Genomic DNA, 22,501 nt, shown 5'->3' with positions numbered 1-22,501 from the left:
TGTGCTTGACCTTGCTTAGGTTGCGCTTTGGTTGTTATAATTATTATAATTCCCTTGACTTTGTCCTTGTCCTTGCCTAAGTGGAGCTTGGTTATAATTGTTTGCTTGCCTAACGTTTTGATTATTGTACCACCGGAGGTGTTACTTGTTGATTATTTCTCCAACTGAAGTTGGGATGTTGTTCCAAAGTTAGGAATAGGATAGTTATTAATAAAGTAAACATTATCTTGCTCGGTGGTTGTTGTTCATAAGCTAGAGGACAATAATTGTCAGGGTGCTCTGGGCTCAAACAGAAATTACATGGGTTGGAGTTTACATTCATGACGGGGATAGGCTTTTGTTGAACAGAAATAGCCTCTACTTTTTTGTTAGGGATTCGAGTAAATTTTTAAGTTCTGGATCGGTTTTATTCTCAAACATACCGGCGGCCTTTAATGTTGAAGAAGAACTAGCTGAGCGGGGGATATCATCACTACCCCCCCAATTATTATTCCGTTTAGTTTGGTCTTCTAAAAATTTGTAAGCCTCCGAGGCTCCTTTACTTAGGAAACTACCCCCATTCATTATGTCAAGGACTTCTTTATGGTGATGTTGAAGTCCTTTGAAAAAAGGCAACTAACTAACGTGTCTTTTGCTAGGTTATGGTGTGGACACTCTATAAGGAGATCGGTGAAACGATTCCATGCCTCAGAAAATGATTCATGAGGGTTCTGTCGGAAAAAATGAATCTTGGAAAGCATTTCATCCGTCTTTAGGGGTGGGTAAAAATGTTCCATAAATAGCTGAACAAGTTTAGCCCACGAGTCCACAGAATTAGGCGCTTGGGCAGTTAACCAAGACGCCGCCTTATCGGCTAATGTGAAAGGGAATACCCTTAATTTAATCTGTTCCGTACCAACCGTAGGATGGTGGAATGTTGTAAGGACTTGTTCAATCCTACGCATGTGCTGATAAGGTTTTTCATGGTCTAACCCATGAAAAACGGGTAACAAATTAAATATGTTTGGGGGGATTCGAAAATCCCCCACTGGGTCTGCTAGAACGATGCAAGATTTAGGGCTATCGCTCAAGGCTTTGTAAAAGTCGGAGAGAGGAGTCTCTCTTTCTTCAGCCATTACGTCAGGTATGGTGTGTGTGATAGTAGCTAGAGGTGTCGTGGGTGGTGTACTAGATAGACTTGTTTGTTGCGGTGTAATTACGTTTGTTGTTTTTGTTCGACCAGACCTTAATCTCATGCAAGACTAAGTTGAGCTTAACTAAACATGCAACACTCCAACCAATTCGATATACTAGTAGAAAACCTCTAACTAGAAATGCGAGGTATGGAAGAAAGGAATACCCGATAAAGCGTCCTTGCTTTCGCTTTATGAATAGCGTCTTGTGTACGCGTGTTCGGTGTATATAAGAGGTTAGAACACCGAAAAACTTGACAACTCGAAGTTCGAATCAAACCGTGGAAATCCCTGAAATTTTTCGCTAAGGCGCTTCTTAGCTGGCTTCTATCTTAAGCGCTTCTTCGGTCAAATAATGTCGAGATTCCAAGAACTTAGCTGGTCGCGCTCTCTCTTTTGGCGCTCTGCGGGTAAACGAGAATTCCAAGTAAAGATAGCTGGTCGCTCTCTTTTTTTTTTAAGCGGGCGCTTCAGTGAATTTTTCTGCGAATTTTTCCAAAATGAAAAACGGCAAACCACAGTATGAATCAAACAAGGGTGGGTGGGTTTAATGGGACTTAAAAATAACTACTTCTACAAAGAAAACGATGCTAAAGTGCAACTAAGATGGCAGCGGCGCCATTTGATTACTGTAAAATGAATAGTTTACCTACGAAATGAACTATGAATTCAAAACGTAAGTAAACTAAAACTATTCTTTTATACTCAATTATCAAATCTTCTACTCTCAATGCGAATTGCACTATGTGGAGTAAGAAGTTCGTTCCACTCCTAGTTCCCTAGCATGGATTGTTTTCTAAGTCTAACTAGTCGCTCTTAAGTCAATGAGAGCTTTACGAAATATTATACTACGATACTTAATTAAGATGATTACTAGAAATTAACTACAAATACTATGGAAATACTATTGTTTGACTCTAGATAAAGGAATTAGAGGGGAATCGAATCCACCTCGAATCCAACTTAATGACCTAGTACAAATTGTGGTATCTCGATTCTTACGTTTTCACGGCAAGAATTCCGAGTCTAATCCCTAGTGTTCATGGCATTTCTACCAAGTACTAACTAGCATGTGAGGTCGCCCACCCATTCATGGCATAAAACACGACCTTCTAGAGTGGAATAGATGCTACAACGTTTCTATACTAAACAACTAAGTTTTCATCAAGGCTTCATCAACCCCTCTAATGGAGGTTTAGCCTTGAATCATCAATCTAACATTTCCCATTGAATCTAAACTAAACGTAATGTAAGAAATTTAGATTTACTTAATTTGAACAATAATGAATCTAATTTAATGGCTGGAATGAAACAAGAACAAGAATTGAAATTAGATCTAGAATGGAAATGACAAATTCGAAATTGACAAACTATCTATTTTATTTATCTAATCAATCAAGAACAATGATTTGAGATTTAATCTAAAACAAGAATTTAAATGGAACTAAAACTTAATTTAATTAATAAAACTAGATCTATAATTCTATATCTTAATTTAGGTCTAACTAGCTACCATTAACAAAGAGCTAAGCTTTTGTTTTATACATCCAGATCCAAAATTCGTGCATGGGCTTGGAGCCATGGTTTGGGGCGAGAATCGTGCCCAAAACCCAATTCTCTTCAAATCCAAAAGGCCTCTTCAGCTGCAGTTGGCTTCCACAGACTTTTCGTCCACTTCTGCTCCTCTGATTGGGTCAAGGCTTGGACCATTGGAAAGCTCTTTCCGAGCCGGTCGTTTTGACATAAGGTAGGCCTCAATCCGATGTCTGAGTCCAAAGATATGGCATTCGGAAGTTCTGCTGACTGTTGCTCCTTTATCTCGCTAAAGTGGGACATTTCTGCACAGAATGGACTTTGAAGCCTGAAATGCATAGAAACACGTAATCAGTATTAACTCTTACTTATTATTCACATAATTGGTCTAACAGTATGATTATTAAGGGGTTAAAACTACAGTTTTGGGCTCTTATCAGCTAGCATGCAACAAACAAAATTACTCCACTAATCCTCTCTAGAAGTTACAACATCTATCCTTGATCTGACAGACCTATGGAAAACACCGATGGCTATGCACATCCACCACATTGAACTTTACCCAGAGGAATTGAGCAATAAATGCGTCAACAATAGACAATATAAAGGGGTATCGGATTCCAAAGCTAAGGTTGTTACCGGAGGTGTTCTTGTATTAACAAAATAACAATTACAAGAAAAAAGGGCAATGTTTTCCAACTTAATACCCCACCGCAATGTACAGGGCAATCAAAAGCCAAACTATACTATAGAATTTCCATGAACATGCTATTTATTAAGCTTAGTTACACCCACGAGGGTCCAGCCCGTATTTTGGGATCTAGTAATATTTCGTCTTTGTTTAACCGGTGATGCGCCTCAAGTTTACACTTATGCTAGAAACACTTCAAGAGTAAGCCATGACTAAAGGCGTTCTCTGCATCCGACTTAAAGGTTTTGCAACATCTTAAGCATATGCACATCAAGGGGAACTGTCCAACAGACTCACTCATCTAGTAAGCCTCTGATATAACCATATCGGTCAATGAAAACCCGGTGAGCATTTATCAAACATCATCGCCCACAAAAGCGGAACCGACAAGTTGAAATATTTTCAAACAACTACACAGAATCACACAACTTGACAGAGATATAAGCCTTTTAGATATGCATTAACACAACAAGTCAATATAAATAGAACAAAGAAATAAATCAGCGCCAAAAAAAAATAACAAACAAGTCACTAAAAATAGAACAAAGAAATAAACAAAAACTGATCACACTATTGTGCACTTCATAATTCAACTCGACTCAACATTTCCACTTGCATAAATAATCCCTATTATAATGACAAGAATAAACAAGAAAAAAGTATATAACTACATAAGAGAAGAAATATTGATAATTTTTCTTTTTTTTTGCTCGGTATATTGAATAATCTTTCACCAAACAAGACAACAAACACCAACCCCAATTTTATCAAGGACATAAGATACACATAAGTACCACGCACAATAAACGAACTGAGAAGAGAGCAATATAAATCTGCCCAAAAATTATTCCTGTGTGAGCAAGTTTTTTCCCTTTTTTGTTGTTTCTTTTGAACGTTAAAAAATATAGATATACATGTAGGGAATTGAAATAGTATCCTTCGACTGTAGACCATGCCAACAAAGGGGCCAAGGAAGTTTAATTAAAATGCAAATGTGCGCCTAAGTAAGCAAGCTTTGTATGAGCAAGAATGATAAAATCTCCTAAAATCTTTACTATGAACAGAATACCTAAAGGCCCTGGCCTTACCTTTTCTAAGAAAGGAATCATGCCTTACCATATGATCAATCAAGATAGTGCAATAACTAAAACCATGAACAAGGAATTGAAAAGTAGTTTATAAATCACCTGGAATGTATTATCCTTGACAAATTAAAAACCAAATGATCTCTCCTTCAACCAATTAGCTAGCGAGCAGTTGAGAACCCTCTCCATCTGGTATTCAGTAGACATTTTTCAGAGTGAAAGATATGTAGGTCAGTAGGTATCAACTTGATCAGACACCACCTGCTCAAGTATCGCGAGGTTAATAAATTATGTAATAATTCAAACATAACACTGTTTTTTTTTTTATATAACCAATGGTAAACCTCAATTGAAACTATGGATTAAATCAATAGCTGCTAACAAGACCTGCTTCTAATTTCCCACCCGACTACCATTATTAACAGACTACAACAACAATGCAGTAGTATGAACCAAATTGAATCCGAAGTACACTTAACAAGAAAATTACGCACAACTGCCCACTTTTAGCATGGTGGGGAAGGCTTTATCGAACTTGAAGCAATACAAACACATTGACTAATGAAGTCGTGGGACATCACTGTCTACTTTGTGAATGGTTTTTAACATGTGTTCTTTCCCATTGAGTAAATTGACTAAAGTATACGACGAATTTGCAAATGAAGACACACCCATTACCAATCACTGTAAAAAAACCTTCATATGGTTCAGCCGAAAAAACTTGGGGCCATGGAGACATGGGCATGGATAGTAGAGCATGGTTGAGTGATTTTTATGATTTCCAATCCAAACATTAGTCGTCTTTATTGATTTCGTATTTAATCCATAACCAACACTTGTTCAAAACCCAAAACTAAATAAAGAATGGCTAATGAAACAAAAAACATTAAAAAGTTGTTGATTATCTTTTACATGATAAACCGAACGGTGGGTTGTAAGCAAGAAAGCGGAGTCAAATATGAGATGAGAAATTAGAGAAGACAAATGAAGTGAGGTGAGGTGACAGAGAAGGAGAGAAAATAGGGAAGAAGGCTGTAGAGAAAATAGACTAGATCGAGCGAAAGAGATGTGAGATGTGTTGTTACGTTATTACCCTCTACTGTTCCTTTTACTAAAGGTTTCTCACCCCGTCACCAAAATTTAAAACGAGTGGACATAAATCCAGCGCAACCATACACCCTGCGCACCCTAGCTTTTTGGTTGTTTCTAGCATGCATTTTGTCCACGAAGGTGACAGAGTATGGTATATACTGAGGAGTGTTCCTCTTTTGTTTGCTAGAACCTATGATAAATTAAGAGATAGGATGGTAGAAAATTGATAGAAGGCCTATAGAGGAACCTTTTACCTCAGTACAACTCAAGAGTTGAACAATTAAGATACGTGATAAGTCATGTCTTATTCCATATTCACTACACCTTATATAGGTGTTTGATTACAACGGACTCTACCAAGAGAATAGGAAAGAGTTACAACTACTTACTCAACCTACTTGCTACTATCTCCTACTATCCAGGAGAAGACTAGTTCTTTCCTACTTATTAGCAACTAAACCCAGACTTATTCAATTAGCACGTAACAATTCCTCCCCCCTTAAAAAAGGGCCTTGTCCCCAAGGCCATGTTCGAAATGGACCTTCATCAATTCGGATCCTCCCATGTTGTTTCTGTTGGTGATAACCCTTGCCAATGAATAAGAACTTGCTCTTTCCTTTTTCGTAGTCGACGATCAAGAATGGCTTGAGGCCTAGGATACAGCGATTCATCGACTTCTCTTGTAATGGGCAACTCAGTTTGAACTTGAATCTTGTCACCAACCTGTTTCTTCAACAAAGAGACATGAAATACTGGATGAATGCGAGAACCCTTTGGCAAATCCAGTTTATAGGCTACGACACCTATTTTCTTAAGAACTTGAAATGGCCCATAAAACTTAGGAGATAACTTAAAGTTTTTTCTCATCGAAAGAGATGTTTGACGATAAGGTTGAAGCCTCAAATAAACCCAATCTCCTTCTGTGAATTCTCTGTCTGTATGGTGGCGATCATATATCTTCTTCATTCTTGATTGAGCTTCCTTAATATTGGTCGTTAAGTCGTTAAGAATCTGATCACGGTCCATCAATTCTTTTTCCACAGCTTCAACTTTAGCTAAACCCGAATATAGGACTGACAAGATAGGAGGGTGCCGACCATAAACAACTTGAAAAGGAGTTGTTTTAATAGCTGAATGCCAACTGGTGTTGTAGCAATATTCAGCCCATGCTAACCATTTAAACCAGTCCTTAGGCTGCGAACTAGTGAAACAACGCAAATACATCTCCACAGTGCGATTTACAACTTCACTTTGACCGTCGGTTTGAGGATGGTAAGCTGAGCTGTAGTTGAAGTTGGTACCATTCACTTTGAATAACTCTGACCAAAAAATGCTTGTGAAAGTCGGATCTCGATCACAGACAATTGTCCTTGGCATGCCATGCAATCGGAAGATATTATCAAAGAAGACTTTTACGCCAACCCCAACTGTGTAAGCAAATGTGTGATAATGGAATGAAATGTGCATATTTAGAGAGCCTATCGACAATCACAAAAATTGTAGTTTTGCCCTTGGATATAGGAAGACCATCAATAAAGTCCATAGAAATATCTTCCCATACCCTGTTAGGAATTGGAAGTGGCTGTAACAAACCCGAAGGCGCCAGATGTTCGGATTTATGCCTTTGACACACATCACAAGCAGCAACAAATTCGCAAATTCGTCTTCGCATTCCTGTCCAATAGAAGTTTTCTGATAGCCTTCATGAGTGCTATTGTGAAATTGGCCCATAATAGCTTTGATTAGGAAGAACCTTCTGCTAGATAAATTCTTTCCTTGAAAAAAATTACTCCGTCCTTGAACTGCCATGGTCCTACTGCTTCACCATCATTTATACGCTGAATCACACGTTGCAAGTCTGGATTGTGTTGCACCTCTTCCTTGATAGCCTCCACCCAATCAGGAATCGGCTGGCTAATGATTGCAAGCTCCCCCTTTTCATTTTCAACAGGCTGGATGGATTCTTTCCTTGAAAGAACGTCAGCGACAATGTTCTCCTTACCCTTTTTGTACTCAATAACAAAGTCAAATCCCATCAACTTATAGAGCCACCTTTGTTTGTCTTTGTAGTAGTAATTTTTGATTCCACAAGTACTTCAAACTGTGATGATCATCCAAGACCAAGAATTGCCGCCCTAGTAAGCACGGACGCCATTTTTGCACGGCCAACACTAAAGCTAGCATCTCCTTTTCATAAGTGGACAACAACAAGTTCTTTCCCCGTAATGCATGACTGTAAAAAGCGATAGGCTTTTCTTGCATTAGGACAGCTCCCACACCCGAGCCACTAGCATCACATTCAACAGTAAATTGCTTTGAGAAATCAAGTAAAGCTAATACGGAAGCTTTAGTCATAGCTTCTTTCAACTGCTCAAATGATCTTTCAGCTTCATGTGTCCAAACAAATGAATCCTTCTTCAACATTTTAGTGAGTGGAGCAGCTATCTTGCCAAAGCTTTGGATAAACTTTCGGTAATAGCCTGTCAACCCCAAGAAACCTCTCAATGCTTTCAGTGTTTTCGGTTTGGGCCAGCTTATCATCACTTCAATTTTGTCGGGATCAACAAAGAACACACTGTGGTGCGAAATTACAAGGCCAAGGTATTGCACCTTGTTTTGGCCAAACTGACATTTTTCTTGCTTAAGATACAATTGATTAGATTCTAAAATAGAAAAGACAATTTCTAAATGATGCATATGTTCAGCCCATGTTTTGCTGTAAATGAGAATGTCATCAAAGAAAACCATAACAAACTTTCTTAGATAATCTTTGAATACCTCGTTCATAAACGCCTGAAAAGATGAAGGTGCATTGGTGAGACCGAAAGGCATGACCAAGAATTCATAGTGACCATGATGTGTTCGGAAAGCCGTTTTCTCTATGTCGTGAGGATGGGCACGAATTTGATAATAACCGGAACGAAGATCTAACTTTGTAAAGACTTTTGCGCCATTCAGTTCGTCCAACAGCTCATCGATCACTGGAATTGGAAACTTGTCCTTGATTGTAATACTATTCAAAGCTCGGTAATCAACACACAGTCGCCATGAACCGTCATGTTTCTTCACTAAGATAACAGGAGAAGAATAAGGACTATTGCTTGGTCGAATCACACCGAAGATAACAGGTTACGCCACCATCTTTTCGATTTCAGTTTTCTGAAAATGAGGATAGCGATATGGCTTCACCGAGACCGGTCCTTGATCGGGCAACAATGGAATTTTGTGATCCCGCAAGCGTCGAGGAGGAAGGCTAGTAGGTGCTACCAACACCCCTTTATATCGATGTAGAAGCTTCACCACTTGTGAGGGTACACAAGAATTAATAACATTTGTTTGAGACACCCTTAAGGAATACAAGTGTAGCATGCCTCTCCTGCTCTTCCTCCTCGGCTTGTATAAATTGAAGGTTACCAACAACTTTGTTTTTCGGACGGATAATCCCCTGTAGTGCCACTTCCTTACCTTCTACCTTAAACTTCATTCTAAGTTTAGAGAAATCCCATTCAATAGGTCCTAGAGTACTTAACCACCGAAAAGTACCTAAGACAACATCATAACCTTCCGTGGAATCACATAAAAATCAACAAATATCGAACACCCTGTAGATTCGGTTGAGTGTGAGCACACTTACCCGAACTACTCAACCTTTCACTGAAGCTACCATCACTTCGAAGTTTGGTAGATGAAGTTGGTTGCAATGCCGCTTTCTTTGCCATTCGTGCACACACAAAATTGTGTGTACTTCCCGAATCGATGAGAACCGCGGATTGGTTTGTGTCCCAACCTTCCCTAACTTCGCATTGTATCAGTGCACGAAGTTCCCGCAATCGCATGTAATGATATTTTCGGAGGTGGATCATCGGTACCCCCATCCATTTCCATTTCCACATCATCATCGCTATCGTCTTGGTGACCTGAATTGAGAACAATTTCTTGCGGTGACCGGGAACAAATTTCGTTACAATGAAAAGCAAAGCCCCTTTCTTCTCCTATCATTCATTTCCTCAAATCAACCTTTTAATTGGTGTTGCGGATGAATTAGTGGTGACAAAGATCGCTAACTCGTGAGCTGACTTTTTGAAGTTGCCGGAGGCGGCTTTTGGTGAGAGATATCTCTGGCTTCATAAAGGCGAGCCAACCCAATAGCTATAGAGAGAGTGGAGGGTCTGTTGGCTTGTACATCAGTTCGAATAGAATCCCGTAAACCACTAACAAAGCAACTCACCTGTCGTTCTTGTGGTAAAGAGCCTGCCTTGGCTAGTAGTCTCTCAAAACTTGCTTGATACTCTTGTACAATTCCTATTTGCTGTAACTTGGTAAGTTGTCCAAAGAAATCCATAAACTTGTTCGGAGAATATCGAGAATTGATTCCTTCCTTAAAGTCTTCCCAAGAGACATTACCCATTTCTTCTTGCAACAACTGGTACCATACTTGGGCATCACCCTCAAGATGGAATGAGGCTAAGGGAACACGATCGACGCAAGTGGCGATGATGAAGTTCAAAGAATTTTCCCACCCCGCACAACCAAACTGTTGGATCTCCTTCTCCATTTGGCGAGGAAAATCAATCTTCACTTGTTTTGGCACAATGGAACTGCTTGAAGTGGTGTCTTTGTGAACCGTTCCAACATTTTATCTCCACCATTTTGAATTTTGTTAGCGGAAGTTTCAGCATCATCGGTGTTGGAGTGAGCTAGTGCTATTTGTTGTACTTGAGTGTGGAGTTTCTCTAACAAATCAATGATAGACTTCATTTGCGTTTCCATGCTCTCCACTCTTGTCTCCATTCCAAGGCCCTGATACCAAGCTGGTATATACTGAGGAGTGTTCCTCTTTTGTTTGCTAGAACCTATGATGAATTAAGAGATAGGATGGTAGAAAATTGATAGAAGGCTTATAGAGGAACCTTTTACCTCAGTACAACTCAAGAGTTGAACAATTAAGATACGTGATAAGTCATGTCTTATTCCATATTCACTACACCTTATATAGGTGTTTGATTACAACGGACTCTACCAAGAGAATAGGAAAGAGTTACAACTACTTACTCAACCTACTTACTACTATCTCCTACTATCCAGGAGAAGACTAGTTCTTTCCTACTTATTAGCAACTAAACCCAGACTTATTCAATTAGCACGTAACAGTATATTTTTAATTTTGAAGCATGTTAAACTTTTCCAACTGGATCGCAGCATGGCTTAGATACTACTGTATTCAGAATTAAGTTCCACTGCCAACTGACTTCGAAATGGAGAGAGCAAATTCTTTTAAATTCCACTGTCAGAAGGTTACACTAGTTTGTGCAGCCGGTCACCCATGGTGGCCCAATAGCTAATCGCTCCAACGTGTAATTCACTTATATTTGGTGTGACGAAATGTCGATTCGTTCCTCAAATGCCTTTTTTACTCGTGAGAATTCGACAATGAATCGAGAACAAATCAATGTTAGTGTATTAATTATAAGAAAGCAACACTTTTATATAACCTTTTGGCTTTTGATAGTGATTAGAGTGCAGCTTTCTACATTGCCAATAATTAAGCTTCACACTGTATCCAGATGCAGCCAAATAACTACAACAGTTTTCCCATCACCTATGGAAAACTGGAAAAGTAACTACATTTGTTGCACTGGACTCATCATAGGCCGTCAAATTGCTAGAAGATGACATCAAACAAAGGAGAATAAGAGAATTGGACAAAGTGGACCGAAAGGAGGGGGACATTAACAGGGACAGAGATAATATGGTCATTCCATTTCCCAATAAACACCAACATTCTATACTTTTACCGTTTTACCACTTTCATTCTGCATTTGACATTTTGACCACTTTTACATTTTCTCATTTCATACTGCTACAAATTATAGTCTCAATGCTAGTAGGCTAGTATCTCATACACCACTTTTTTTCCCAAACCTAAACCGAAACAGAATAGGATAGAGAACAGATAGTGGGATATAGATTTGTCTCCTCCAACTATCTATCATTCCAAATTATAATGCCTACTAGCACATTATATCTTTGAGTTGAAAAAGTAAATAAATCTCAGATCTGGTTTTGAGTGGAAGAAACAAAAGTTTCAAATCTTAATATTGCTTCTCAAATTTGATTTTTTTAGTTGGAGAACAACAAATTTCAAGAGAAATTGATTGAGAAAAAGAAAATAATAATTTCGTATTTGAAAAGAACAAAAGAAAGAGAAAAAATGAGAAACGAAGATGTTAGTGGTGATGTTAGGAGAGTTTAAACATGATTATAATAGGGAAACCAGTAAGAAGAATAATTGAAAAGAGAGGAGGCTAGAATAATATGGTTAGAAAGTTCTCAATACTCTATCCATAGTTTCATCTATTTATACTTGACTTACTTGGGTGTCAAACTACTCAAAACAGAAACTCCTAAATATGTATCCACACTTATAGATATGTGGGATACTTTACATACTTCAACACTCCCCCTCAAGCTGTAATTACATAAATTATACAAATTACAGATTAGATTGCAAAAATAAACGATAAGAATACTATAAGAATAATGTTTCCCCTTTCGTATAGAACTGTCTTTAGTTGAAGAACTCGAACAACTATTGAGACGTTCTAGAAAGTGAAACTATCGGTGTAGGCAATAGCATAACCTGAATACCGAAGGTGTACCACAGTCACAAACTGAAACCATAACACCGTTTTAGTGGTGCGCTGCTTGGCTACTGCTCACTCCATTCGCTGTTATGGTTGTTATAATATAAATTGAAAAACAATAACACTGATTTGATGTGCGCTTCTTGGCTGCTACTATCAATATCACTGTTGAAGTCTACAAAATATTATTATGGGTACTCCTGAATACTGAATACTGGTACAGTTTAGGCTTGACTGCTACTTGAAATATACGTGCAGTTTAGGCGTGACTGCTACCTAAATACGGATGAGTGTAGTTTAGGCTTGATTGCTACCTGAAACATACGTGTAGTTTAGGCGTGATTGCTACCTAAACATTCGTGCAGTTTAGGCTTGACTGCTATCTAAAATATACGTTCAGTTTAGGCTTGACTGCTACCTAAAACATACGTGCAGTTTATGCGTGACTGCTACCTAAAACATATGTGTAGTTTAGGCTTGATTGCTACCTAGAACATACGTGCAGTTTAGGCTTGACTGCTACCTAGAACATACGTGCAGCTTAGGCGTGACTACGTGCAGTTTAGGCGTGACTGCTACCTGAATACTATACTGAATGGTGGGGATGTCATTATCTCATACGAATATGGATCTCATACTCTTCCACATATGTCTCCATATTTGTCGTGCCTCATATACTACTCAATGTTCTCATATCTCCATATTCCACCCCTCAAGGTGGAATATACAAGTCTGAAATGGAACATACAAAGGCTTGCCTATTCTGACTTAAACTTGAAACTGAGGAGACCAAATACCAACTCAATAAATAAACTGACCACCCCATCAACAAAACTGACCAATGCTTTCTTCAAAGAACAATACTTCACAAAAAAAATTTTGAATAGAACATGTATCATATACTACTCACTATAGAGGGTGGAGGGTGGGTCGCGCCTCCTTGTTATGACTGCGAACTTCTGGAACAGTACCGGAAACAGAGGAAGATAGAAAGAATAATTTCTCGTGAGATAGAGGTCGTGTGCCCCTATAATACTTCAAACAAACAACTTGAAACATCTAACAAATACTTTGGTCATCAATACCAACTGCGCGGAAGCTAGAAACTCAAACGTCCATAACAAGATTGACATCAAACTTTATATTCCTCAAATTTGACATACCAACAATACTCAAAATTACTCAACGAGCTCATATCTCCATATTTTCACCATACACCAACTGCGAAAGCGAATCAATACTTTCAATCAAGAAACCCAACGATTGCAATACAGTTTCTGAAATGTGCAAGTTGTCGAGAAAACCAAGATGAAACAGAAGCCTCCAATCAAGATACCAAGGTGGAGAACTTCTGAAATAGGACTACTTCAGTCATTGTAAAGAGAAGAAGTACTTACTGTATGGATATGAAGAGAGCGTGCTAGACGAATAGCCCAAAGCGCGTGCGCGCCTTCCACTAGAAACTGCAAGATATAGAGCCCAGAGCGCGTGCACTCCTAGCAGAAGGCTAAACCGAGCACATGCGCGCCTCGTCCAATACTAACTTCAGAGACTGCGAGATACAGAGAGGTTGTACCCTTCTTATCAATACTAAGACAGAGAGATTGCGGAAGAAGGAGACTGTGGAAGCAAAACAATACTAAGAAACCAATACTGAGAAACTTCGGATCTCTCTCATAGCATTCTTCAAGTAAACTTTAAACACCAATGGAAACTTCTTGTGAGAAATATTAAAACTTGAATTGAATACTATACTGAAAACTGAAAAAGAATTGATTTTTTTTTCTTGTATACTTATTTTGGGGGTTACCTCTTTTAGCATACCACTAAACTTATATTTGAACCTGATGCTCTGATACCATGTTAGTGGTGATGCTAGGAGAGTTTAAATATGATTGTAATAGGAAAACCAGTAAGAAGAATAATAAAGAAGAGATGAGGGAATATGATTGTAATAGAAAAACCAGTAAGAAGAATAATAAAGAAGAGAGGAGGCTAGAATAATAAGGTTAGAGAGTTCTCAATACTTTATCCATAGTTTCATCTATTTATACTTGACTTACTTTGGTGTCAAACTATTCAAAACAAAAACTCCTAAATACGTAGCCACACTTATAGAAACGTGTGATACTTTACATATTTCAACAGAAGAAGAAAAAGGATAGTGGTGTCAGGAGTTTTGAAAAGGAAGGAGGTTATGAGTTTGTTCGCTTAGAGGTGGTTTTAGCGTCCGGTTATCTTGCCAAGGAAATTAAACCCAAAACCTGGTGGTAATGAAATATATTTTTTAGACTTATTACTGTCTTAGTAGGCAAGTAGCTAACAGATTAATATAATCATAAATTCATAACAAATTAACAATCCGTATACATATTCTTTACCTTGAGTAAATTATATAAATGTGTTGTAAAAGTTAATCTTGGTAAAGTATTTTTTTTTTTTCGATAACCAAACTCTTGGTAAAGTATACCGACTGCTAATGCGCATTCATTTTGTTGAAATTCGTTCACTTGGTCGATTAGTTTTGTTGAAATACAGTCACTTGGTCGATAATTCAGCTCATGAAGTTATTATCGTGGGCTCCAAGTTAGTCACATCGAAAGTGAGAGAAAATTTGGATGAACATGAAAAAGTCAAATTTGCAAGTTTCTGAGCGCTTCGGACTTGATTACCAAGTATGGCATGATATTACTTAGCAGCCATATACGTAAACTCTTCCTTAACATATATCGACAAAAGGAATTAACTATGAGATGTGGATTTTTTATTTTTTGGAACTCTTCGTAATTTTCCACAACACATTGACATGAAATATTATTCACACAAATGGGCTAACAGCCTAACTGGATGTTGTCACACGCTACTTGGTCTGCAGGACACTAGGACGCCCACACAATTCTTAGTTTAAGAGGAAACCAATCAAATTTAATTCTGGAGTGCACCAAACGGTTCAGGATAATTTATGAAGGACAGGACCAAATTGGCCTGGGCGGTAAGGTTGGGCGGGAAAAATGCTATCCTTCCAAGGAAGGGTGGTGCTAGCAAAGCATGTCCTCAATAGTATCCCGGTTCACAATATGGCTATCTACAAATGGCCAAAATCGGTGATAAAGGAATGTGAAAACATCATCAGGAACTTTATCTAGAGTGGCAACCCAGCGGAAAGGAAAGTTATAACGGTTTCTTGGGAGAAATCATGCAAACGAACAGAAGAGGGAGGGTTAAGAATAAGGAGGCTCAAAGATATTAATCTTGCAATGTTAATAAAACAAGCTTGGACGCTGCTGTCCGGAGATGGAGACTGGGCAGATTTCATGAAGGGGAAATATACCAACAGAGTTGATGGATGGTCAAACTACAAAACCTCAACAGTTTGGCCTGGCATCAAATGGGCTCTCAATGAAATGGCATCTCTACATGGTTGGAACGTCGGTAACGGTGAGGCGATTAACATTTGGAGGGAGAACTGGCTATTGCAGAGGCCCATATGTGACTTTTTTCAGGAGGAAAGGAAAGAAATTGTTAAATTCCAAGCTAGACTCTGTGATTACATACACGAGGATAGATGGTCCTTCTCCAACGAGATGATGCAAGTACTCCATCAGCTGGGCATCAACATCTCTAAGCTACCTCAACCAGACAGTTCCAAAGAAGATTCAAGAGTGTGGATCGCTTCTACAAATGGGCACTTTACAGTGGCAGCAGCATATAAAGGTATCAGGAAAAAAGCTCCGAAATCAGCATGGAGTAAGTTCATTTGGAGCGCCAAAATTCTGCCGAGAACACAGGGTATTGCTTAGAAACTAGCGCACGGTGCTGCTAGAACGGATGATTAGCTACAAAAAAGGAAGTTTCACCTTGCATCTAGATGTTGTATTTGTCAAAATCAGGAGGAAACTCTGGAGCACGTCCTATTCCATTGCGCCTTTGCTAGGAAGATTTGGAAGTTTGCACAGGAAATCTTTCAAATTCAGCGAGAACTGGAGTCCTTCTCTGATGTGAGGCAGCAGAGCAAGCATTATAGCTCTCTCATCTTGGATATGTGGAAAGCTTGCTCCTTGACGATCATGGTCAGTCTTTGGAAAACCAGGAACAAAGCCCTCTATGACGACAAAGTTCCAAGCTACACACAAGTTTGCTTCTTGGTCAGGAGAGCGATTACAAGTGCGCACCATAAGTCCTTGGGGATTATGGAAAACTCGATGCATGACCTCAAGATTCTAAAGCATTTTCAGCTACAGCTCAAAATTCGCAGGTCCCCAAAAATCTTTGAGTGTTATTGGCTACCTCCTCCTCCGGGTATACTCAAGATAAACACTGACGGATGTTCGAAAGGAAATCCGGGAAGATCGGGGTGGGGATATGTCTTCAGAAACTACAGAGGAGATTTCTTGGGAGCGGCTGCTGGTGGGATGGGTATATCCACTAACTACATGGAAGAAACAATGGCTATTATCCAGGCCATTAAACAGGCGATTGATTTGGGTTGGCGCTATATTTGGGTGGAATGTGATTCTACTTCAGTTGTCCAGGCTTTCTAGAACAACACAACGCATTGGAGAGTCAAAGAAATCGGCAATCTTTGAAAGAAAAGCGGCATGGCATGGATTAATCTCGCTCCATCTTGGAGAGACTAATCTGAGGGGAGACATTGCATGACGAGGGGGCTACGTTAACACAGGGAGACAGTATATGGTGGATTTCTCGACCTTCTTTCTTGATTCATCTGGAGAACCATCATACGACTTATCATCGTTTTGTTCACTAGATTTTCATTTCTAGTGTAGGCTTGTATTTTATTTTTTTCTCTATTCTGCTACCTTTGATATCATGTAAGTCTTATTCTTTATAATTAATCAATTACCTTTAACAAAAAAAAAAAAAAAAAGGCCTGGGCGGTAAGGAGGATATTTTTTGTCATTTTAATTACCCCCAAATGTTTTGTTTTAACTTTTAAAACATATGCTACATTTCTATATATTTTGCGGCAGAGTTATGTAGCTGTAAAACACATGTTGTATCGTGGCAATTTCTTTCTCCGGCGGCTATGGGTAAGAAATGCATAATCTACTTTGCATAATGCAAGTCTAATAGGTCTTTATCAACAAAATATAATAAAATGTCTAATATATGTACAATCCGACCTTAAATGACACTTGATTTTTCTGCGGCATTTTGAGCTCTAGGTGAAAAGAACTAAAATGGTTTTTCAGTCTTTTCAAAAGTTCAAACTCCGACTACCTAGGCTCCTAGACATTTCCCATGCAATTTTGGAACAAGAGTGGCCCCAATAACAAAATTAACATATACAAAAGTCGAAAAAAGCATACTTGTCCGATTCAATATGATGTGGAAGAAGCTTAAATTGGGGGATATGAATCAAAGAGCTAGAAAGAACAATTAACGGTAATATAAAATTTGGCGGGAATGATCCATAAATAGTGTGTGAACTCAAATTGAGTTCATTCAAGGGTCCACACTCCACACACCACATACACCTTTAGAATTTTTTGGTTCGCTTCAGACAAGGAAACTTATCATGCCTTTCGGTGTTCTTTTTACACTGCACATACCTTATATATAATGCCCTTCACTCCCTTCTCTTTTCCTCTACCACACAACAACTCTCCCTCTTCTTCTTTAATCATATTTAGACCCTGGGTATTTTTTTTTATAATAATAAACAAACAAAGATATAATTCAAAAACTCAAGTTTTAAGCAGTTTTTGAATGCTATAGCATTTGGATAAAATATTTTAACCTTGGAAGTTTGTTTGAAGTGGGGAATGTATTGGAAACCTTTGAAGGATATGGCATATGGGTGGTGAAAACGCGAGTTTTGGTGCGTGTGTAATCTTGTTAGATTGTTGAGTATTTGGGTGGGGGGGTGTTGAATATAAGAAACATATTGAGTTTTGAAAGAATGATTTTGTCGTTCAACGGTTGCATTCTGTGGAAGTTTTCCTCTGTTGTTGTCAAGAAATTGTGCGTCGAAGAAAGATTTTACTACTGGATCTTCCAAATCTTTAATAGGTTCAGCATGGGTACCTAAATGCAACTGGATTTCTAATCTTTCTTCAACAAAATTTAGAAGTTTTTCGTTCTTTTCGAGTTTTAGTCGTTTGTTTATTTTATAGATCAAAATTGGCTTGTTTATGTGAGAAATGGGAGGAGCTTCATTGCCTCCTGGCTTTCGCTTCCACCCAACCGATGAAGAACTGGTTGGTTACTACTTGAAGAAGAAAGTAGATGGTGTGAGAATTGAGCTTGAAGTGATCCCAGAAATCGATCTGTACAAATTTGATCCATGGGAGTTACCAGGTACTCGCTTCTCATTTATAATGTTGCGCCTAATGTTAACATTACAAAGAGGTACTAGCTAGCCACAAATTTTGAAAGCAGAAACTACTCCTCCATAACATTTAGTACGTAGACTTACATACCATGACTTGATTATTGGTCCAAATATTAATAGGCCAGACAGTCGCCACTTCTTGAACCTGCACTTCATTTCAGTCAGTTTCATAAAAGTTTTTCCAATAGTCAGGCTTCAAATTACTCATATTGATTAGTTCCACCGATGACTGATGAAGTGTAGTATGGAGGTCATTTAAGAATTACTGGTGGGAATGCTAATAAGTTGAGGATTTAATAATGTTAGAAAGGTGTTAGTTTTGGTTTATATTCGTCACTACAAGATAAAAAGTTGCAAAACCTCTTTTTGTTCTGCATCTGACTTTATATTTAAAAGCGAATTCAGTGAAGCCTCTTTTTCAAAAAGCAAACATTGCATGACAAAAAAATAAGAAAAGGACAGTAGCACAAATTGAAACTTTTAATTATATCCAAAGAAGTTTGAATTGTATAATGTATATTGCAGATAAGTCTTTTCTTCCAAAGCGAGATATGGAATGGTTCTTCTTCTGTCCTCGAGATCGGAAGTATCCAAATGGCTCACGTACAAATAGAGCCACAAAAGCTGGTTACTGGAAAGCTACTGGGAAAGACCGCAAAGTTGTATGTCAGTCTGATGTTACCGGTTATAGGAAGACCCTAGTTTTTTATCGTGGGAGGGCTCCTATGGGTGATCGAACAGACTGGGTAATGCATGAATACCGTCTTTGTGATAATCTTTCTCAAGGATCATCTAGTCTCCAGGTACAGTTGACAATTGCATTGAACTAACTTTTGCATACATATCTAAAATTAGCCGCCCACATTGAATTTGATTATTTAAATTCTTTTGTCAAGGGAGCTTTCGCTTTGTGTCGTATCGTTAAGAAAAATGAACCAGAGGCTAAATCCAAGAGGGCAGAGAGCTCCTCTGCAGCTGGAAACTTCACCCCAACCACAAACTCAAACGAACTCTTAAACTACTCCAGTGGAAGTCCTTCACAAGCCAGTAATCTATATGGTGGGAGTAGTTACTCAAGCCCTGTCAATTCTCCCTATGATACCAGAAGGTTCAGTGATCTGGAACCAACTTCAGTCGAGACTCATCTTTCCAGCCCCTGGATGTCTCCTCATCTGATTCTGGATACCTCAAAGGTATTAAAGTTCTACGGGATAAAGTAACGTAATGATTTAAAATTGAGGATAGTGACTTGTAGAGAGAGTTTTGTTTAGTAAGCTTCAATTGTCTAAGTAATTCATTGTCATTTATATCTCATGCTTTAATGTAGGTTTACTCGGAAGGACGAGACGTCTCTCAAAGATTACCTAGAAATGACTACTCAAACATGCCGGAGCCACGGCAATCATGTAGTTCATTGGAATTCTCTGCCCCTCCGTCCTACTCAAATGTCACAGAAGAAGTTGATCTAGTCAATGATTTCGGTCAAGTTAGCTGTATGTCACCCTACATGGAGCCCACAAATTACATGGCAGCGGGCGGGGATGGGGATATAACATATCAGAGCTTCGATCAGACTGATTTCCTAAGGCATCAAAGCTCACCATTCAATGGTGTGACATTATATTCTACATTTACCAATGGAAACTCCTTATAAAGATCCTTAAAGCTCATCTGTACTTTAAATGCAGGGTTTGAAGCTTGGAACCCAATGTCATCTCCTCCGATTTGTCGACAAGCTAGTGGGGATGGGAGTCTGGGGGACCTAGGCAGCTTATGGTCACTAGAAGACAACTTAGCAATTATGATATGAAGTAATGGCCCAGAAGTATCTGCTGGCTAGCTTTACCCCTGTATCACTGGGGACGTACCACAGCAGTGGTTATCTAAATAATTTGGATCTCTGAGACAACAACTTTTAACGATTGCTCTCTGAATATAGTACCAATCCCAGCACTTTATTCGTAAGGTAGTAACAAAGATCTCCCTGTGACAATCACTATTAACGATTTGCAGCCGAGACTGTTTCTTTGGTAATAGCTTCTTATGTAAGTTTTATTTGAGGTTCATGTATATTTCTTTCCATTGCATATGTAGTCGGCTGTATTATAGGTAAGGGAACATGAATTTATATGATTTCTCTAATAGATGTATTATCTATTTCTTAGCTCTTATGGAATCATGTTTGGAGATAATACACTATGGATGGGCATTTGTTCGATCTGGTAGAGTTCCCAATTAGTTTCTTGAACAATACTGTCCTCATTTTCGTCTTACCTACATGTGTGGATATCAAAATGAATCCAAATTGCATTTTTCAGCGACAAGTTTAATTGGAGTCCATGTCAAGGGCTTTGCAGTAGTGCATACAGACTGTGAGGAACCTTCTTCATCGACCTTAGGGGGGGGGGGGGAAACAAGAGTGCGAGAACGGCAATAGACGCACACATGGCATGAAACAAACACAGAGAGTCTTCTAGGTACCGTATTATCACCTATCAAGGACTAATCCAGGCATAGGTATAGTGAAGTTATTGCATTAGGTTTCAATGGCATAGTTTAGAAGTTACTTGAGTTTTTTTCCTAGGGTTTTCTGAAGTATTCAATTGGGTAAACTAATATAATCATCAAAAGCACTTAAGTCAATAAATGTAAGCATATTCCTCTTCTCAAAGGAATACGTTTACAAATTACAATGAAGATAATGACCTTACTCGAGCGCTACTTCATGTGAAATAACTGTGAAAATATTATGTGATGCAGCGCATATTTTTTTCCACTTAACCTCGATCTCCTTTTCTGAAGAATCAAAGTAGGTTATAGTTCTTTAGGTAATTACTTTAAAGGACAACTAGTCACCAACACAATACTCCTTCTCATGAAAGTCAGTTGGAATAAATGCTGCCCGCCTGTCACATAGTTGCATCCCCAAGCCTATCCAGTAGCCGCCATGTCATTATAAATCAATATATCTGGAGCAGCATATAAAAAAGGGTGTTCTTTTTCAGTAGCTATATCGGATAAAATCCACAGCCTCAAGCTTGGAATCCAGAACACCGCCCAACTTATCTCTTGTTGCGTCATTTTTTATTATTGATAAGTAAAAATGTCGCAAGATCAAATGACTGATTTGACAAGTTCATATAAGGACACTTTTCCCTATTTAGAACTAGAATATGCCCCGTGTCTTAAAGACACTCACCCGCATGCCTTCGCCACGTTTCACCTATGCATTAAAGGCCTTCGGCACTGGTTGCAATCATGTTTGGGCATGCATTCAATACCTCCATGAGTAAATTCTAAGACAACGAATAGGATGATTTTACTCCAAGATGTTTGCATCACTGAGTATTCAACACACTGGTTTGACTGCTGGCCTTTGGGAACTGGTTCCCGAGTTCGATTCACCCCATTAGCAATATTTGTTTTAATCAATTTTATGTTGTTGCAATAAACAAAACAAAACACAAAATGATGTTAGAGCGACTCGAACTGTTGACCTGTTGGCGTTACAGCCGTTTCGGCTCATGGATCAACTTTGTGACATATTTAGTTAATAGTTGCCAACGCATATCTCAGGGAAAAGAAGAGCACAGTAGCCGTTTGATGGTTCTAGATTCGATCTGGATCGTCCTCTGTATATAATTTTGTCTTTTAGTGCCAAGAAAACCCTAGCTTATTATATAGATACAAGACAAATTTCATACTTGTAAATCTGCAAATCCCATACAAAAGACGAAATATGAAAAAGCACGTAGATAAACAGATATACTACCACTTGCTTCATGCAGTACTTGAACGACATCTGACTATCTGAGATGACACCCTGAATGCATCAGAGAAATGGAATCAATAATTTGTGTTATGAAACAGAATTTGCATAAGCATAGACGAGTTTGTTTTTCGACACCAAGACTCCAAGTGGGTTTCAT

The 22,501-nt window shown here is 38.6% G+C and overlaps 3 protein-coding genes and 1 non-coding gene across 4 annotated transcripts; all 4 read left to right on the top strand.

Moving 5' to 3' along the window:
* Positions 1-636: 636 nt before the first annotated feature.
* LOC147524709 (small nucleolar RNA R71) lies at positions 637-740 on the top strand. Its single transcript, XR_015206129.1, has one exon. It is a non-coding gene; the product is annotated as a small nucleolar RNA R71 (small nucleolar RNA).
* Positions 741-15,474: 14,734 nt separating this feature from the next.
* Positions 15,475-16,017, top strand: LOC147524708 (uncharacterized). The gene has a single exon (XM_086576015.1). The coding sequence runs from the start codon at positions 15,475-15,477 to the stop codon at positions 16,015-16,017; it is 543 nt and encodes a 180-aa protein (XP_086432141.1).
* Positions 16,018-16,284: 267 nt separating this feature from the next.
* Positions 16,285-16,758, top strand: LOC147524707 (uncharacterized). The gene has a single exon (XM_086576005.1). It carries the CDS (start codon positions 16,285-16,287, stop codon positions 16,756-16,758), a length of 474 nt encoding a protein of 157 aa, XP_086432131.1.
* A 1,195-nt stretch (positions 16,759-17,953) lies between these two features.
* LOC147524706 (NAC domain-containing protein 71-like) lies at positions 17,954-20,736 on the top strand. Its single transcript, XM_086604072.1, has 5 exons — positions 17,954-18,538; positions 19,098-19,375; positions 19,469-19,765; positions 19,900-20,182; positions 20,261-20,736. Exons 1-5 carry the CDS (start codon positions 18,382-18,384, stop codon positions 20,380-20,382), a joined length of 1,137 nt encoding a protein of 378 aa, XP_086460198.1. The 5' UTR covers positions 17,954-18,381; the 3' UTR covers positions 20,383-20,736.
* The last annotated feature ends 1,765 nt before the right edge of the window (positions 20,737-22,501 follow it).

This window comes from Coptis chinensis, chromosome 1 (assembly GCF_015680905.1).
Source record: "Coptis chinensis isolate HL-2020 chromosome 1, ASM1568090v1, whole genome shotgun sequence".
Taxonomy (NCBI): Eukaryota; Viridiplantae; Streptophyta; class Magnoliopsida; order Ranunculales; family Ranunculaceae; genus Coptis; species Coptis chinensis.
Note: the sequence above shows the minus strand (reverse complement) of the source record. Positions and strands in the feature narration are given on the sequence as shown.

What these genes read in the sequence shown, in the direction of transcription:
- LOC147524708 (XM_086576015.1), top strand. Translation starts at nt 15,475, where the DNA reads ATGTTAATAAAACAAGCTTGGACGCTGCTGTCCGGAGATGGAGACTGG.
- LOC147524707 (XM_086576005.1), top strand. Translation starts at nt 16,285, where the DNA reads ATGGTCAGTCTTTGGAAAACCAGGAACAAAGCCCTCTATGACGACAAA.
- LOC147524706 (XM_086604072.1), top strand. Translation starts at nt 18,382, where the DNA reads ATGGGAGGAGCTTCATTGCCTCCTGGCTTTCGCTTCCACCCAACCGAT. An exon ending in AAGGATCATCTAGTCTCCAG is followed by an intron (nt 19,376 to 19,468) that starts GTACAGTTGACA and finishes TCTTTTGTCAAG; the next exon opens with GGAGCTTTCGCTTTGTGTCG. An exon ending in TCAAAGCTCACCATTCAATG is followed by an intron (nt 20,183 to 20,260) that starts GTGTGACATTAT and finishes CTTTAAATGCAG; the next exon opens with GGTTTGAAGCTTGGAACCCA.